The 19,584-nt window shown below is 43.8% G+C and overlaps 1 protein-coding gene across 5 annotated transcripts in view; it reads left to right on the top strand.

Moving 5' to 3' along the window:
- wrn (WRN RecQ like helicase) overlaps positions 1-19,584 on the top strand; it is a 104,089-nt gene that overhangs the window by 2,203 nt on the left and 82,302 nt on the right. For all 5 annotated transcript variants that reach the window (XR_010964922.1, XR_010964924.1, XM_067994410.1 and 2 more), the window contains exons 2-7: positions 42-150; positions 2,473-2,588; positions 3,372-3,517; positions 4,929-5,077; positions 16,665-16,814; positions 17,766-17,838. Coding sequence is in view for 3 of the 5 variants with exons in the window: in XM_067994410.1 (XP_067850511.1) it covers positions 76-150; positions 2,473-2,588; positions 3,372-3,517; positions 4,929-5,077; positions 16,665-16,814; positions 17,766-17,838 (709 nt within the window). In the remaining 2 variants the exon portion in view is untranslated. The remainder of the gene's footprint in view (positions 1-41; positions 151-2,472; positions 2,589-3,371; positions 3,518-4,928; positions 5,078-16,664; positions 16,815-17,765; positions 17,839-19,584) is intronic.

Below are 19,584 nucleotides of genomic sequence, written 5' to 3'. Positions count from 1 at the left end.
TTTTATCAGTGATAACAAAAAATGTCTTTGTATTTGGGCAGAAAATCTTGAGAGGATTCATTAAATGGTGAAAAGATGACCGATCAGCAGCGTAAACTACCTGAATGGATGTCATTGGAAGAAATAAAAGAAATTGAAAAGCAACAGAAGGTACACAGGAATGACTGACTATTTTTCTACCGGTGTTTGGTGTACTATATTGTTTGAAATATATATTAATGTAATTGTTTTTAATTTAATTTTGGCACATTTTAATCAGCTGTTTCGTTTACTTTCTAAGTTTTTTTTATATACCTAGATAGTAAAATGCAAAAGGTGGAAATAGAGGATCTCAAACTTTCTCATGTTTTTGAATTGAGGAGGTGCATTGATATAATTAGTAAGAGAATGATACCATTGCATCCAGTGCTACTAATATTGCTTTTATCTTGGGTTGTCTGGTGAGCAAAACGATCACCATTACCTTATCGTATCCCTTCATAATCTTGAAGACCACTGTTAGGTAATCTCTTAACCTTCTCAGCTCTAGTGAAAAACAGCCCGAACTTCTCAAGCCTCTGCCCATAACTGTAATCATCCCGGTGAATCTATTCTGCACCTTTTCCTATGCCTTTATATCCATCCTTTAATGGTGCTCCTCACAACTGCACAATACTCCAGCTGCAGCCTAATTAAGGTCTTTTACAAGTTCACCATTTCCAATCAAGTGCCCTTGTCCTTGACATTGCTTTTTCCTTTTCTATTCTTGCACTTTATCTGATTCCATTATGATCACTGTTTCTCAAATGTTCCCCTATCTTTAGGTCACTTTGTTCTGCTTCATTACCCAGAGGCAAGTCAAATAGTGCTTGTTGGAGGGGCTACATATTGACTGAGAAAACTGTCTTGAACATACTCTTTTTAAAAAAAAAACAACTCCACTTTCTCTCGGACATTTTTCCAATCCCAGTCTGTTTTTGGACAATTAAGATCTACCCTTGTGACTCTTGCATCTTTCCACTGTTTGCTGGTATTTTTAAAAAATTGTTTTTGGGATGTAGGTGGGGCAGTATGTACTGCTCATCCCTTGTTCCCCTTCCTTGAAGCGATGTAGTGTGGGACTGGAATCACATCCAGGCCAGACTGGGTAGGGACTGTAGATTCCCTTTCCCGAAAGGTGTTAGTGAACCAGTTGGGTTTTTAATAACAATCCAGTTGATTACATGGTAATTTTCTGGTGCTAGCCCAGAAATTCAGTTTCACAACTTGTCATGGTGGAATTTGAACTCCTGACCTCCATAAAACCCACCTCTTTGACCAAGCTTTTGGTCAGTCCAGAAACATACTTGTGATGTAATATAGTTTATAATAAACTCCCAATAATGTGATTCATCTCTTGTTACTCCTCAGCTCAATGCTAATATGCTACCCCTCCCTTTCTTCCTTCCCTATCCCTTCTGAAAATTTTATGCTTGAGAATATTTAATTGTCAATCCCGACCTAGCTGCAGCCACATTTCCATTTGAATTAAGGATTCTAGTTCACCAATTTTGTTTGTTACAGTGTGTGTTGATACCTATACATTTTGGTTTAGCAATTTTTCTTCCCACATCCTGATGCATTTTTATTATCTTGTCCTGTTGTACCTCTTTATTACTGTACACCATGAGCTCACTTTCCCTTCCAATCTGTTTGCTCTACTCTTGCTTTTCTCCTCCCACTGCCATGTTAGTTTATTCCCTCCCCCACAGCTCTAGTTAACATTCCTATGAATGGTGGAAACTTACTTCACCCATGGGTGGGTTGGAAGAAGTAGAGTACTTGAAAGCACGCTGCTGATGAAAATGGAAGTGCGGGTTGAGGGGAGAAACTGATTGGGACTGCAAGAAAACAATCTCTGCAACAGCCCATGATTTTGACCAATTTCCCAACAAACTGCCCATGATTTTGACCAATTTCCCAACAAACTGCCCATGATTTTGACCAATTTCCCAACAAACTGCCCATGATTTTGACCAATTTCCCAACAAACTGCCCATGATTTTGACCAATTTCCCAACAAACTGCCCATGATTTTGACCAATTTCCCAACAAACTGCACTGTGATTTTTGCAGTTTAAGCTGGGCCAAATTGCTTCTCAACCATGAATTATTCTCCACCCAATAGAGGGACCAGACACACTTTTTCTGGGCATTTGCTATTACTGTTTGATGGAGCTGCTGTTTGGGAGGAAAAGCAAAATTTGCATGGGTTAACTCAACCACTAATATAAAATCAACTCACTCTCCTTTTGGCAATTTACTACCCCAGTTACGACAGCTCAAGGTAGAACTCACTGAGTAGGGAATCACAGCAGGGAGCTTGCTCTGTGGGATAGTGGATTAGCGTAACATCATGCTACCAGGTACCTTTTTTATTAGAGGGCATAGCAGACATGTTTTGACAGGTGTTTGTTTAAAACACAGAAAAAAAGAGGTTTTCTTGTTTTCAAGGTTTCTTGTATCAAGAAAAATGTTCTGGAGGACAAACTTCCCTTTTTGGAGTTTCCTGGGTCCATTATTTGCAGCTATGAAGGAAATGACTGTTCCTTTCTATCGGAAGATTTAAGGTAAGATTTCTGAAAGTGAGCTATACTTCGCCTCTGATACCTAAATTGAATAGCCCTATGTTCCTTGTGTATTGATTTGGATGAAGCACAATGGTTTTCTAGTGGTTGGTGCTTAGGTTGTCTCCTTGTTTTGGTTGACAAGAGTTCCTCACTCTCCTAAGTTAGTTCCACTTCCCTGCAGAGAGTTATCAAGCAAAAGTGGACTGTTTACTCACAGAGAGTGAAGGAACATCATCGGTGCAGTCATCATTTGGCTGCTGTCATTCTCCTTCTAGGAGCCAGCTTGAGTGGCATTGGCACAAGCCTGGGAGCAGGTCACTTGCCTCTTGTTCTGTCAGTTGTGAGTGATATGTAATATGGGGAGACCAGAAAATGACAAAAAAGGTGAGTGGGTGAAATAATGGTGTATTACATTCTTTCATCCCCCCCCCCTCCCCCCCTCCCCCCCCCCCCCCCCCCCCACCCCCCCAAATCAAAAAAGGCATAGTTCATTTATCTGAGGAGAAGCTCTGGGTATTGATAATTCAAGATTCTTGCCCTGTCAGAATTGGTAAATCAGTCCTCTGATGCCGTCCAGACTCCCTCATTAAAAAGGAGTAATAAAAATATATAGATGAATGTTCATTAGTTATTCTTCAACAGTTTTTTTTTACAAAGAGGAGGTTCTAGCGGTGAGTTTCTCTCTTTTAGAACTGTGGATTTTATTTACAGGTTTTGAATATTTACAGATTGTAAACGCCAGGCACTCTTTTTGGAATAAAGTGTAATTTATTTTGGTTTCAGGTCTTCTATGCCACAGGAATCAGCCATTGGGTTTGACATAGAGTGGCCTCCGACATACATAAAAGGAAAGGTGGGAAAAGTAGCACTTGTTCAGCTGTGTGCCTCAGAGAAGAAGTGCTACCTGTTCCATATCTCTTCTATGTCAGGTAAGAGCTTGATGTTTTTTTTTCTCTCCAATTTTCCCCCTTCCTCTCCTGAAGACAGGTACTGGCAGCCCTTTGATACCTCACAGAAGTGGCTGTTGTTCTTGTATAAATTAGGCAGTGAGTGTCAGCAAGATATTTGACCGCTGAGCCCAATCCTGACTTCGTCTGACATCCACACACTTGCACGCTCCAACACGGCTCGCTGGAGGGAGGGGGTTCATAAGCAAGTCCAGTGTAAGAAAAGGCCTATCGGCGCATCAAATCTATACCACCCAGAGTCCATATAAAGTTACCACCATTTATACCTATTCTCCCCGGCCGGCCGGCCTCCAGTCCTCCACCCTCTATAATCTTTAGCTCATGCAAAACACTGCTGCTCATATCTTATCCCACATCAAGTACCGCTCACCCACCGCGCATGTTCTTTCTAACCTACATTGGCTCCTGGTCTTAAAGTTTCGAATTTAAAATTTTCATCCTTGTGTTTAAATCGATTCTTGGCCTCACCCCTTCCGTATTTCTGTAACCTCCTCTTTGTCTGCAACTCCCCTCCCAGTTCCTTGGTACTCTCTTTCTTTGATGCCGAACTCTTGTACATCCCCCTTTCCCTTTGCTGCACCATTGGTGAAAGTGCCTTCAACTGTCTAGGCCCTATGCACTGGCAATCCCTCCCTAAACTGCTCCACCTCCTTCAAGACACTCATTAAAACCCTCCACTTTGATCAAGTTTTTGATCCCCTACTATCTCCTCCTTTGGCTCAGCATCGATTTTGGTTTTTTAATGTCCCTGTTAAACAATTTGGGATGTTAAAGGTACTATATAAATGTAATTTGTTGTAGCCTGACTAGCAGTCAGAATGTGCTGACGCCTTTGTCTTTCTTTCCAACTCTGGTTACAATATTGTTCTTGTGGTCCTGTTCCACCTGTTAGAGACAGTAAACGGCCACAGCGGTAAGTTCATTGTTAATAAGTAAATGTGGCCTTCATTGTATTTGGAGGGTCATGCAGCCAGCATCAACCAACGCTAAGTTGAGAACTTGTGCTCTAGAACATACTTCTTAGTGTTCACTTTCACATTTAGAAAAACACAAAGTGTAGATTATTGCTCCCTCCAACCACCATGATATTGGCTGTGCTGTTAACTGAGGTGCTGATCAGAGATGTGTCCAGTGAGTTAATCTGATCTGCTCCCTCACACATCCTCGCTACGGGCAGCATTGTCAAAGGCTTGGCTGCAGGTTGGCCTGCCTGCTGTATCAATTTAATAATCATGTCTCTGTATAATTTTTTTTTAAAAGTCACAATGAATAATAAATAACAAAGGATTTGGAAAATGAAACGGTTCCTTGGCAATAATATGCCATTTACAAAGGAGCTGAATCTGTATTGATGAAGTTAATTTTGTTTTAGGATTTCCAAGTGGACTCAAAAGGTTACTGGAAGATGAAGCAATTAAAAAAGTTGGGGTTGGAATTAATGGCGATCAGTGGATACTAATGAGGGACTATGACATTAAACTTAAAAGCTTTGTGGAACTAACTGATGTGGCTAATCAAAAGGTAAAACCATATTCATTTTTGTATTTTTGACGCGGGTTTTTTTTTATTCGTTCACGGGATGTGGGCGTCGCTGGCAAGGCCGGCATTTATTGCCCATCCCTAATTGCCCTCGAGAAGGTGGTGGTGAGCCGCCTTCTTGAACCGCTGCAGTCCGTGTGGTGACGGTTCTCCCACAATGCTGTTAGGAAGGGAGTTCCAGGATTTTGACCCAGCGACAATGAAGGAACGGCGATATATTTCCAAGTCGGGATGGTGTGTGACTTGGAGGGGAACGTGCAGGTGGTGTTGTTCCCATGCGCCTGCTGCCCTTGTCCTTCTAGGTGGTAGAGGTCGCGGGTTTGGGAGGTGCTGTCGAAGAAGCCTTGGCGAGTTGCTGCAGTGCATCCTGTGGATGGTGCACACTGCAGCCACAGTGCGCCGGTGGTGAAGGGAGTGAATGTTTAGGGTGGTGGATGGGGTGCCAATCAAGCGGGCTGCTTTATCTTGGATGGTGTCGAGCTTTTTGAGTGTTGTTGGAGCTGCACTCATCCAGGCAAGTGGAGAGTATTCCATCACACTCCTGACTTGTGCCTTGTAGATGGTGGAAAGGCTTTGGGGAGTCAGGAGGTGAGTCACTCGCCGCAGAATACCCAGCCTCTGACCTGCTCTCGTAGCCACAGTATTTATATGGCTGGTCCAGTTAAGTTTCTGGTCAATGGTGACCCCCAGGATGTTGATGGTGGGGGATTCGGCGATGGTAATGCCGTTGAATGTCAAGGGGAGGTGGTTAGACTCTCTCTTGTTGGAGATGGTCATTGCCTGGCACTTATCTGGCGCGAATGTTACTTGCCACTTATCAGCCCAAGCCTGGATGTTGTCCAGGTCTTGCTGCATGCGGGCTCGAACTGCTTCATTATCTGAGGGGTTGCGAATGGAACTGAACACTGTGCAGTCATCAGCGAACATCCCCATTTCTGACCTTATGATGGAGGGAAGGTCATTGATGAAGCAGCTGAAGATGGTTGGGCCAAGAACACTGCCCTGAGGAACTCCTGCAGCAATGCCCTGGGGCTGAGATGACTGGCCTCCAACAACCACTACCAGCTTCCTTTGTGCCAGGTATGACTCCAGCCACTGGAGAGTTTTCCCCCTGATTCCCATTGACTTCAATTTTACTAGGGCTCCTTGGTGCCACACTCGGTCAAATGCTGCCTTGTTGTCAAGGGCAGTCACTCTCACCTCACCTCTGGAATTCAGCTCTTTTGTCCATGTTTGGACCAAGGCTGTAATGAGGTCTGGAGCCGAGTGGTCCTGGCGGAACCCAAACTGAGCATCGGTGAGCAGGTTATTGGTGAGTAAGTGCCGCTTGATAGCACTGTCGACGACACCTTCCATCACTTTGCTGATGATTGAGAGTAGACTGATGGGGCGGTAATTGGCCGGATTGGATTTGTCCTGCTTTTTGTGGACAGGACATACCTGGGCAATTTTCCACATTGTCGGGTGGATGCCAGTGTTGTAGCTGTACTGGAACAGCTTGGCTAGAGGCGCAGCTAGTTCTGGAGCACAAGTCTTCAGCACTACAGCTGGGATGTTGTCGGGGCCCATAGCCTTTGCTGTATCCAGTGCACTCAGCCGTTTCTTGATATCACGTGGAGTGAATCAAATTGGCCGAAGACTGGCTTCCGTGATGGTGGGGATATCGGGAGGAGGCTGAGATGGATTATCCACTCGGCACTTCTGGCTGAAGATGGTTGCAAACGCTTCAGCCTTGTCTTTTGCACTCACGTGCTGGACTCCGCCATCATTGAGAATGGGGATGTTTGCAGAGCCTCCTCCTCCCGTTAGTTGTTTAATTGTCCACCACCATTCGCGACTGGATGTGGCAGGACTGCAGAGCTTTGATCTGATCCGTTGGTTGTGGAATCGCTTAGCTCTGTCTATAGCATGTTGCTTCCGCTGTTTAGCATGCATGTAGTCCTGAGTTGTAACTTCACCAGGTTGGCACCTCATTTTTAGGTACGCTTGGTGCTGCTCCTGGCATGCTCTTCTACACTCCTCATTGAACCAGGGTTGATCCCCTGGCTTGTTGGTAATGGTAGAGTGAGGAATATGCCGGGCCATGAGGTTACAGATTGTGCTGGAATACAATTCTGCTGCTGATGGCCCACAGCGCCTCATGGATGCCCAGTTTTGAGCTGCTAGATCTGTTCTGAATCTATCCCATTTAGCACGGTGGTAGTGCCACACAACACGTTGGATGGTGTCCTCAGTGCGAAGACGGGATTTCATCTCCACGAGGACTGTGCGGTGGTCACTCCTACCAATACTGTCATGGACAGATGCATTTGCGACAGGTAGATTGGTGAGGATGAGGTCAAGTAAGTTTTTCCCTCGTGTTGGTTCGCTCACCACCTGCCGCAGGCCCAGTCTAGCAGCTGTGTCCTTCAGGACTCGGCCAGCTCGGTCAGTAGTGGTGCTACCGAGCCACTCTTGGTGATGGACATTGAAGTCCCCCACCCAGAGTACATTTTGTGCCCTTGCTACCCTCAGTGCTTCCTCCAAGTGGTGCTCAACATGGAGGAGGACTGATTCATCAGCTGAGGGAGGACGGTAGGTGGTAATCAGCAGGAGGTTTCCTTGCCCATGTTTGACCTGATGCCATGAGATTTCATGGGGTCCAGAGTCAATGTTGAGGACTCCCAGGGCCACTCCCTCCTGACTGTATATCACTGTACCGCCACCTCTGGTTAAAATGTCACTGATGCAAGGTCTTCTGAGATCAAAGTTAGTTCATGGAATCAGTTATAGGCCAGACCTTTTTAAGAAATGTATTTGTTTTTTTCCAGATTTTACAGATAGATTTAGTCACAAGGTAACAATAACAGATCTGGATCACCAAACGTACACTTCATATGTGCATTCAGATGGGCCAGTGTCAAGTACTCCAATTCTCATCTTTCTCCATAATGTCCGGTGACTTCTAAGTTAACCCTGGTTTCCTCCTGTGACTTTTGCTGACTTCAGAATCATATCTCTGCTTGCAATTCCTGCCTATCTTTAATCTTGGGGACTTTACTGCGCTAAATTCAGCTAAAATGCGTCCTCCCAGTTGTGCCATCATTCCAACAACAACTTGTAAAAAGATCTTGCATTTATACTGTCTTTTCTGTCTTCAGAACAGCTCAAAGTGCTTCAAAGCCAATGCATTACTTTTGAGGTGTAGTCACTGTTATGTAGGTAAACGAGGCAGCCAATTTTGCACACAGCGGTCCCCCAAACAGCAATGAGATAAATCATCGGTTAATTTTTTTTATGTGGTGTTGGTTGAGGGATAAATGCTGGTCAGGAGAACTCTGCTGCTCCTGTTCTAATTGTGCCATGGGATCTTTTACATGCACCTGAACAGGCAAATGGGGCCTCGGTTTAACATCTCTGAACGACACCATCTTCTCCAATGTAACACTTCCTCATTACTGTAATGAAGTGTCAGCTTAAATTATGTATTCAAGTCTTGGAAGTGGGGCTTGAAGCCATGACCTTCTGACTTAGAAGTGAGAGTGCTACCACTGAGCCAATGCTGACATTTATATAGCATCTTTTAACATGAAAAAAAAATGTCCTAAGACTAATGGAAATAGATGGGGGAGTGGGATGCTGAGCCACGGAGTGACAGATTAGGAGGGGCGGCCAAAAGGATGGTCAAAATGATGGGTTTTGAGACAGTTTTTAAAGGAGGGATGTAGGTGTTTACTGATGGCGTTCCAGAGCTTAGGTGTCTGAAGGCTTTACCAACAGTTGGGGGGAATGCACAAAAGGCCAAGTCAGAGGACGGAAGGGCATGGAAGGGGATATAAAGCTGGGTGAGATTGTAGACATTGGTAGGGCAAAACTGGAGATTTGACGGCCAGGGCGAAGATTTTAAATTCAATTCCTTGGACAAGGAGCCAATGTAGGTCAGTGAGCATCTGCTTAACGGGTAAGCGGGTTTTGGTGTGAGATAGGGTGGGGGGCTGAATTTATTTGTCTATTTTAATTATTAATAAATAAATGTTGGTGTGATCTTCAGTGTTAATTACTTTGAACAAATATTAAACAACCTGTATTTATATATGCCTTTAATATAGAAAAATGTCCCAACACGCTTCACAGAGGCGTAAGAAAAAAAAATGGATTTTGAGCCAACGAATGAGATATTAGGAGGGATAATAAGAACATAAGAAATAGGAGCCTGCTCCGCCATTCAATAAGATCATGGCTGATCTGATCCTAACCTCAAATCTAAATTCATGTCCAATTTCCTGCCCGCTCCCCGTAACCCCTAATTCCCTTTACTTCTAGGAAACTGTCGATTTCCGTTTTAAATTTATTTAATGATGTAGCTTCCACAGCTTCCTGGGGCAGCAAATTCCACAGACCTACTACCCTCTGAGTGAAGAAGTTTCTCCTCATCTCAGTTTTGAAAGAGCAGCCCCTTATTCTAAGATTATGCCCCCTAGTTCTAGTTTCACCCATCCTTGGGAACATCCTTACCGCATCCACCCGATCAAGCCCCTTCACAATCTTATATGTTTCAATAAGATCGCCTCTCATTCTTCTGAACTCCAATGAGTAGAGTCCCAATCTACTCAACCTCTCCTCATATGTCCGCCCCCTCATCCCCGGGGTTAACCGAGTGAACCTTCTTTGTACTGCCTCGAGAGCAAGTATGTCTTTTCTTAAGTATGGAGACCAAAACTGTATGCAGTATTCCAGGTGCGGTCTCACCAATACCTTGTATAACTGCAGCAATACCTCCCTGTTTTTATATTCTATCCCCCTAGCAATAAAAGCCAACATTCCGTTGGCCTTCTTGATCACCTGCTGCACCTGCATACTAACTTTTTGATTTTCTTGCACTAGGACCCCCAGATCCCTTTGTACTGCAGTACTTTCCAGTTTCTTGCCATTAAGATAATAACTTGCTCTCTGATTTTTCCTGCCAAAGTGCATAACCTCACATTTTCCAATATTGTTTTGCATCTGCCAAATCTCCGCCCACTCACCCAGCCTGTCTATATCCCCCTGTAGGTTTTTTATGTCCTCCTCACTCTCCACTTTCCCTCCCATCTTTGTATCATCTGCAAACTTTGATATGTTACACTTGGTCCCCTCCTCCAAATCGTTAATATAGATTGTAAAGAGTTGAGGACCCAGCACCGACCCCTGCGGAACACCACTGGCTACTGGTTGCCAGTCTGAGAATGAACCATTTATCCCAACTCTCTGCTTCCTGTTAGATAACCAATCCTCCACCCATGCCAGAATATTACCCCCAATCCAGTGATTCTTTATCTTGAGCAATAATCTTTTATGTGGCACCTTGTCGAATGCCTTCTGGACGTCTAAATACACTACGTCCACTAGTTCCCCTTTATCCACCCTGCACGTTATGTCCTCAAAGAACTCAAGCAAATTTGTCAGACATGACTTCCCCTTCGTAAAGCCATGCTGACTTTGTCCTATTAAATTATGTTTATCCAAATGTTCCGCTACTGTCTCCTTGATAATAGATTCCAAAATTTTACCCACCACAGATGTTAGGCTAACTGGTCTATAATTTCCAGCCTTCTGCCTACTACCCTTTTTAAATAAGGGTGTTACATTAGCAGTTTTCCAATCTGCCGGGACCTTTGCCGAGTCCAGAGAATTTTGGAAAATTATTACCAAAGCATCCACAATCCCTACTGCCACTTCCCTCAAGACCCTCGGATGTAAGCCATCAGGTCCAGGGGATTTATCTGCCTTGAGTCCCATTATTTTACTGAGTACCAATTCCTTAGTGATTTTAATCGTATTTAACTCCTCCCCCCCTCGAGCTCTCTGTCCAGTGTTGGGATATTCTTAGTGTCCTCTACCATAAAGACTGAAACAAAATATTTGTTCAGCATTTTTGCCATTTCCATGTTTCCCACCATTAATTTCCCGGTCTCATCCTCTAAAGGACCTACGTTTGCCTTAGCCACCCTTTTTCTTTTTATATAACTATAGAAACTCTTGCTATCTGTTTTTATATTTTTTGCTAATTTATTTTCATAATCTATCTTCCCTTTCTTAATCCTTTAGTTACTTTTTGCTGTCTTTTGAAGACTTCCCAATCTTCTATCCTCCCACTAAGTTTGGCTACCATATATGTCCTTGTTTTTAGTCGAATACTGTCCTTAATTTCTTTACTTAGCCACGGATGGCTGTCATTTCTTTTACACCCTTTTTTCCTCAGTGGAATATATATTTTTTGAAAGTTGTAAAATAACTCCTTGAATGAACACCACTGCTCATGTACCGTCTTACCCTTTAATCTATTTTCCCAGTCCACTTTAATCAATTCCGCTCTCATACCATCATAGTCTCCTTTATTCAAGCTCAGTACGCTTGTTTGAGAACCAACCTTCTCACCCTCTAATTGGATATGGAATGTAACCATGTTATGGTCACTCATTCCAAGGGGATCCTTAACTAGGACATTATTAATTAATCCTGGCTCATTACACAGGACCAGGTCCAAGGTTGCTTGCCCCCTTGTAGGATCAGTTACATACTGCTCAAGAAATCCATCCCTAATACACTCAATAAACTCTTCCTCAAGGCTGCCCTGCCCAATTTGATTTGTCCAGTTAATATGATAGTTAAAATCCCCCATAATTATAGCTGTTCCCTTATTACATGCCCTGACTATTTCCTGATTAATATTTCTTCCAGCAGAGTTGCAACTATTAGGAGGCCTATATACTACGCCCACTAGTGTTTTTTTCCCCTTATTATTCCTTATCTCTACCCAAACTGTTTCATTATCCTGATCCTTTGTCCCAATATCATTTCTCTGTATTACAGTGATTCTTTCCTTTATTAACATAGCCACCCCACCTCCCCTTCCTTCCTGCCTGTCCTTCCTGATTGTTAAATACCCTGGCATATTTAATTCCCAGTCGTTGTCACCCTGCAGCCATGTTTCTGTAATGGCCACAAGATCATACCCATACGTAGTTATTTGTGCCGTTAACTCGTCCATTTTGTTACGAATGCTAGGTGCATTCAGATAAAGAACTTTCAAATATGTTTTGTGACACTTAGTTCCTGCTTTTTCCTTTTTTAACACTTTACCTTTTACTCCATACCTTCCGTCCCTTCCTGACACACTTTCCTCTGTCTCCCTGCTCAGGTTCCCAACCCCCTGCCACAGCTTTGATGCTGGGTTAATCGCCTTACGCCTTCTAGTTTTTATTTTTTCTGTCGTGCCTAAAGTACACTTTCTTTCCGCTGCTCTACGCTTTTCCCTTTCACTTGTTCTTGAACAACTGTTTGTACTATTTGTATTGTAGATTTCCCCTGGGTCTTCCCCTCTCTTGCTGCTCTCAATTTTATTCCCTTCTGACTCCCCGCTCAGGTTCCCATCCCCCTGCCACTCTAGTTAAAGGAGACTATGATGGTATGAGAGCGGAATTGATTAAAGTGGACTAGGAGGGGCCATGAAATAACACTGGCGAGCAAAATAAAGGAAAATCCTAAGATGTTTTATAAGTATATTAAGGGTAAGAGGATGACTAGGGAAAAAATAGGGCCCATTAGGGACAAAAATGGCAATCTGTGTGTGGAGCCGGCAGATGTAGGAGGGGTTCTAAATGAATTTTTTGCATCTGTTTTCACTATGGAGAAGGACGATGCAGACATAGAAATACGGCAGGGGGACTGTGATATACTCGAACATATTAACATCGAGCGGGAGGAGGTATTGGCGGTTTTAGCAGGCCTAAAAATGGATAAATCCCCAGGCCCGGACGAAATGTATCCCAGGCTACTGTGTGAGGCAAAGGAGGAGATTGCGGGGGCTCTGACACATATATTCAGAACCTCTCTGGCCACAGGGGATGTGCCAGAGGACTGGAGAACCGCTAATGTAATACCATTATTCAAGAAGGGGAGTAGGGAAAAACCGGGGAACTACAGGCCAGTGAGCCTAACATCAGTGGTAGGAAAATTATTGGAAAAAATTCTGAAGGACAAAATTAGTCTCCACTTGGAGAAGCAAGGATTAATCAGGGATCGTCAACATGGCTTTGTCAAGGGAAGATCATGTCTGACTAATTTGATTGAATTTTTTGAGGGGGTGACTAGGCGTGTGGATGAGGGTAACGCAGTGGATGTGGTATACATGGATTTCAGTAAGGCCTTCGATAAAGTCCCCCACAGGAGACTGGTCAAGAAGGTACGAGCCCATGGAATCCAGGGTGCCTTGGCACTTTGGATACAAAACTGGCTTAGTGGCAGAAGGCAGAGGGTGATGGTCGAAGGTTGTTTTTGTGACTGGAAGCCTGTGGCCAGTGGGGTACCACAGGGATCGGTGCTGGGTCCCTTGCTGTTTGTGGTCTACATTAATGACTTGGATATGAATGTAAAAGGTATGATCAGTAAGTTCGCTGATGATACAAAAATTGGTAGGGTGGTAAATAGCGAGGAGGATAGCCTCAGTCTGCAGGACGATATAGATGGGTTGGTCAGATGGGCGGAACAGTGGCAAATGGAATTTAACCCGGAAAAGTGCGAGGTGATGCACTTTGGAGGGGCTAACAAGGCAAGGGAATACACAATGAATGGGAGGACCCTAGGCAAGACAGAGGGTCAGAGGGATCTTGGTGTGCAAGTTCACAGATCCCTGAAGGCGGCGGAACAGGTAGATAAGGTGGTAAAGAAGGCATATGGGATACTTGCCTTTATTAGCCGAGGCATAGAATATAAGAGCAAGGAGGTTATGATGGAGCTGTATAAAACACTGGTTAGGCCACAGCTGGAGTACTGTGTGCAGTTCTGGTCGCCACACTACAGGAAGGATGTGATCGCTTTGGAGAGGGTGCAGAGGAGATTCACCAGGATGTTACCAGGGCTGGAGCGCTTCAGCTATGAAGAGAGACTGGGAAGATTGGGTTTGTTTTCCTTGGAGCAGAGGAGGCTGAGGGGGGACATGATTGAGGTGTACAAAATTATGAGGGGCACAGATAGGATGGATACTAAGGAGCTTTTTCCCTTCGTTGAGGGTTCTATAACAAGGGGACATAGATTCAAGGTAAAAGGCGGGAGGTTTAGAGGGGATTTGAGAAAGAACTTTTTCACCCAGAGGGTGGTTGGAGTCTGGAACTCACTGCCTGAAAGGGTTGTGGAGGCAGGAACCCTCACAACATTCAAGAAGCATTTGGATGAGCACTTGAAATGCCATAGCATACAAGGCTACGGACCAAATGCTGGAATATGGGATTAGAGTAGACAGGGCTGATGGCCGGCGCGGACACGATGGGCCGAAGGGCCTCTATCCGTGCTGTATGACTCTATGACTCTATGACTCTAACATCACTAGCAAACACCCCCGCGAGGACATTGGTCCTGGTCCTGCTCGGGTGTAACCCGTCACGCTTGTATAGGTCCAACCTTCCCCAGAACCGGTCCCAATGCCCCAGGAATCTAAATCCCTCCCTCCTACACCATCCCTGCAGCCACGCATTCATCCTGTCTATTCTCCTGTTCCTATACTCACTAGCACGTGGCACCGGTAGTAATCCTGAGATCACTACCTTCGAAGTCCTGCTTTTTAATTTATCTCCTAACTCCTTAAATTCACCTTGCAGGACCGCATCCCTTTTTTTACCTATGTCGTTGGTACCAATATGGACCACGACTACTGGCTGTTCACCCTCCCCCTCCAGAATGCCCTGCAGCCGCTCCGTGACGTCCTTGACCGTAGCACCAGGGAGGTAACATACCATCCTGGAGTCACGTTTGCGGCCGCAGAAAGGCCTATCTGTTCCCCTTACAATGGAATCCCCTATCACTATAGCCCTGCCACTCTTCTTCCTCCCCTCCTGTGCAGCAGAGCCACCCGTGGTGCCCCGAACCTGGCTCTTGCTGCATTCCCCTGATAAGCCATCTCCCCCAACAGTATCTAAAGCAGAATATCTGTTTGAGAGGGAGATGGCCCCAGGGGACTCCTGCTCTACCTGCCTAGTCCTTTTACTCTGCCTGGCGGTCACCCATTTCCTTTTTGCCTGCGTACTCTTTACCTGCGGTGTGACCACCTCACTGAACGTGCTATCCACGATAGTCTCAGCATCGCGGATGCTCCACAGTGAGTCCACCCGCAGCTCCAGCTCCGAAAGACGGTTAGCCAGTAGCTGCAGCTGGACACACTTCCTGCACACATGGTCGCCAGGGACACTGGTAGTGTCCATGACTTCCCACATAGTGCAGGAGGAGCATATCACGGGTGCGAGGTCTGCTGCCATGACTTGCTCTCAGACTCTCCTCCCGCTCTAGGTCTCTCCTTTTATACTGTGCTCACCTCTCGGACTCTCCTGCCTCACCTGTGACGTCGCACAGTAGTTGTCTCTTGTTGCAGGTCTGCTGCTGCTTTTTATTCCCCAATCTCAGACTTCTACTCTCAGGTCCACTGCCGCTCTGGGGAAAAAGTTAGGAAAAGCAAGGCAAAGCAGCACCTCCTTCCCCCACTTCACCGAACTCCCACACTCACCAAACTCAGTTCACACTGTGTATCCACACATAATCATGTACTATGTTTTGTTTGACAAAATTGAACTGAAAAGTACTTTTTATAAAATGATTGATACAGTCACACAGTTTGATATCTGGGATATTGGCATGAATTGGCAATTGACCTGACCCTAATCTGCATCTCTTCTTATAAATTAATTGAAGTGAGCAAAAGATGCTTTGCCCAAATATTATATTTGGCATTTACCTTCCACGTGAGCAATGTCCTTAAGCTGGAGGTGAGCTAAAATAACATGGCTCACAGAGAAGTGAAACTCTGTTTCATACTTCTGGTGAAAAATCTGTTTAACATTTCTTTTTGAGGAGGTAGAATAATGCTAACATTTTAATTTTGTTTGTGTTCTAACAGTAAAATTGCTGCCATAGCAATTTTTAAGATGAACTGGGTTTGAAGAATCTTTTTATAAATAAATTTTTAACTTGCATTATTTCCAGTTAAGCTGCTCTTTAGTGGAAAATTCAAGGCTCTAACGAACCATAAGTTTGTGAATCTAATTAATGGCTAGATGGTTCTTTTTCGGCCTCCTTCTGTGTCGTAAATTTCTATGTTTCTATGAATTGTCGTTAAGAGAAGACTTTCTTGCTCTTTCCCTTGACTGTATCTGAACCACGTATCAAAGGGCCCTTTCATTCTTGCGAAAAGCTTTTTGCAATCCCATCTGCCTGAAGATTCTAATTGAGTTTTTAATGTCAACATGATGTAATAATGTAATTGGGTATCCACTGCAAGCTCTGGGATAAAATTTAATATCTCCAGTTCCTGTCAAGGTCAGTTTCTGATCTTGATTGAGCCAGTTGAGAGGTGATAGTCACTATTATCTTAACCTTTAATGTAAAAGTCTGGTTGTTTATAGAAACCCAAGGTATACTTCCTTTCTAGAAGCATGTGCCACGTTTGTTAAAGCGAGAGTACAGATTTTTTTTCATGACATTAAGCTGAATAGAAATTACTTTGCAAAGGCTTTGAAAAGATTCGTTCTGGTTCTGAGACTTCTTTTCCTCTGATACGCCATAGTTGAAATGTGCAGAGAAGTGGAGTCTGAATGGGTTGGTGAAACATATCTGCGGGAAACAGCTGTGGAAGGATGCATCTGTCCGCTGCAGTGACTGGGATACATTTCCACTCAGTGATGAGCAGCAGCGGTATGCAGCAACCGATGCATATGTATGTATATGTCTAATTGGAACACTCTTTAATTCAAGTGCTTTTGTTTTGTTAATATAGTTTGTACCAATAGGAAATTAGACGTTAATTCATATATCTTTTATGTACTGTGGGATAAAAATTTTAATTGGTTTTCAATTTCCTTTTTAAAAAAAACTAAAATTGCAACGAGAAGGTATAGAGAAGCTTAATGGTGGTGCCGTGCTACTGAATGGTACATAGGAACAGGAGTAGGGCAGTCAGCCCCTCGAACCTGTTCCACCATTCAGTTAGATCTTGGCTGATTTGTATCTTAACTCCATTTACTTCCAAGAACCCAAGATGATATCCTGAAGTTAGAGGCAATGACCCTATTGTGCTACAGCACCTTAGTAAGATGTGGAGTTGTGGCCAAAATTGTCCATGTGCTGAGGTTTCAATGTCAGTTGTGTTGTCCAGATAGCAAGTGGAAGCCATGCACATCGCCAGAGAGAGGGAAGGAAAATCGAGAATGCAGAGTAGGGAATTAGTCCAGACTGCCCTTGCTTGCCTTCAAACAGCTGGTTTCAGAGTAGCATTAGTGGAGGGTTGGGACCAAGTTGAGTAAGTGTCATCTTGGCCATGGCATAGTATAGTCATAGCACAGTGTTAGGGTTCAAATCGATAGGAGTTTTTTTTTAAGTTATCTGAATTCTGAGAGTTTTTTGAAGCCCTGTAACAAGCATTAAGCTATTAATTGGGTTGTATATTTTTTAGAACATTTCTTATTATATATTGCCATTTGGGCTCATGCCCTCCACTGCCAGTGGTATGTTTTGCTGTTTTGGATCTGCTGCTCACAACAGGACGACATCACATGGCAGGAAGGTAAGATAATGCTGAGTTTGTTGTCAGGAGGTCCACTGCGCAGTGTGGTGATATTTTATAATTGACTAAGATAGCACTCATTTGTGTTCCTTTTTCTTTCTCTAGGCCGGTCTTCTAATTTACCAAAAATTAAATAGTTTGGATGTGAGCATAGGAAAACTGTTTACTAATAAAGATGGTAAGTTGTGTGTGGGTTGGATAAGTTCCCCAAATGATGCGTCTTAGTAACCAAAGTCTCCTTAAGCTTGCTCGATTCCATTAGAACATCGGGAAGGAATTTCTCGAGTTTTTCCTGAAGTTGGCTCAGGTTTTTTCCCACTTTTTTTTGGCTTCCTCAGGGATTATCATTGCTAGCAGCTGCAGTTGCATATTCCAGTGAGCTTTGATGGCTGTGATCTTTTTTCACCTTACTGTTTGTATGTTTGTTTTAGATTGTTATTGTCTTTGTGTACTTTAAATGGAAAACTATCGTTTTTAACCAAAACTCTAATTTTTTTTTATTTGTTTCAAATTTAAAAAGATTTTTCTCAATCTATATTTGCTTGTAGTTAATGCCTACAATATCAGTCATCACCTTTTGGTTGCTGAGATTAGGAAGTGTCCCGTAGGGCAAATCACTGTACCAGATTGGTAGGTTGTATGTTCTGCTACTCCATTTTAAAGCAAATTTGTGCATCAACATCTTACCCTGCCAGGCTGCCACGTGGTAATTTATTTAATCTAATTCTGAAGATGTATTGTCTTAGTAGAATTGAGAATATCCTCAGAATGGATGATTCATGCTCTAGTAGATTTAAAAGACAGAGAACCTGTTCCCAGCCTCTTGAAAGTGCTGACACTTCACTGGCTGATAACAAGTGTGAGAGCACAGCCTGGGGTGATTGCCCATTTTCAGTGGGAAACCATTTGACCGCCACTCGATGTGTTGGGGTGCTGCTTATGTGGAAACGCAGCCCCACAATGGTGCTGCTTATGTGTAGAATTACCAGGCACAAACACACTACCTACCAATCTAGCACAGTGTCCTAGAATGTCAGTGCATGATTCTATTGCTCCCCCCTCAATGAGGTACAGTTTCTTTTTTTAAAAAAAGGAAAGCCGTACGATGGTGCAAGGCATTGGAGGACCAGAGCACTAGGCCACAGAGCAGTAGGAAGTGGGTTTATGGCAATACTTCTTACTGCTGAGTTCCCGGCAGGCGCCGAGCAGAGGTCATGCATTTCCCTCAGAGAAATAGAAATGAGAGGCATCAACTGAGCTGGTCTTGCACACCTTTTAGCAGTCAGCTTCAAACTGTCATTTACAGAGGCCTGGATGACCATGATAGTGTTTAGTGGGGATGTTAATTTGTTAATTAGAAAAGGGAAAGAAGAAAATCTATAATACCATTTTAAAAAAAAACTGTACAATAAATTGATTTATTAATTTTGTGTTCATCTGCTGGAGATCCTGTTTCAGGTACTCAGTAGTGATTGTATTCCTCCATCTATAATGGGTTTCCAAGTGGAAAGAACTGCTTTTTTATGGACAAATGGACATCACAACAGTTGTTTGTTTAATAGCAGGACTACCCTCTGGTTAGAATTGGGATTCCCAAAAGTCAACATAAGTTTCATTCTGATCATACAGGGAGCCCTGCACAGAGATATTTTGGGAGCTGAAATGAGCACTCTGTCCTACAGTGCCATAGGAAAGATCAGGGAAATAAAGGAGTTAAGAAACTAAGAAATAGGAGCAGGATTAGGCCATACAGCCCCTCAAGCCTGCTCCACCATTCAGTAAGATCATGGCTGATCTTTGACCTCATCTCCACTTTCCCGCCCGATCCCCATATCCCTCGATTCCCCTAGAGTCCAGCCTTGAATATACTCAACAACTGAGCATCCACAGCCCTTCGGGGTAGAGAATGCCAAAGATTCACAAC

The sequence above is a fragment of the Heptranchias perlo genome, chromosome 1 (assembly GCF_035084215.1).
Source record: "Heptranchias perlo isolate sHepPer1 chromosome 1, sHepPer1.hap1, whole genome shotgun sequence".
In the NCBI taxonomy this organism is placed as follows: Eukaryota; Metazoa; Chordata; class Chondrichthyes; order Hexanchiformes; family Hexanchidae; genus Heptranchias; species Heptranchias perlo.
This window is presented reverse-complemented; position numbering and strand designations above follow the sequence as displayed.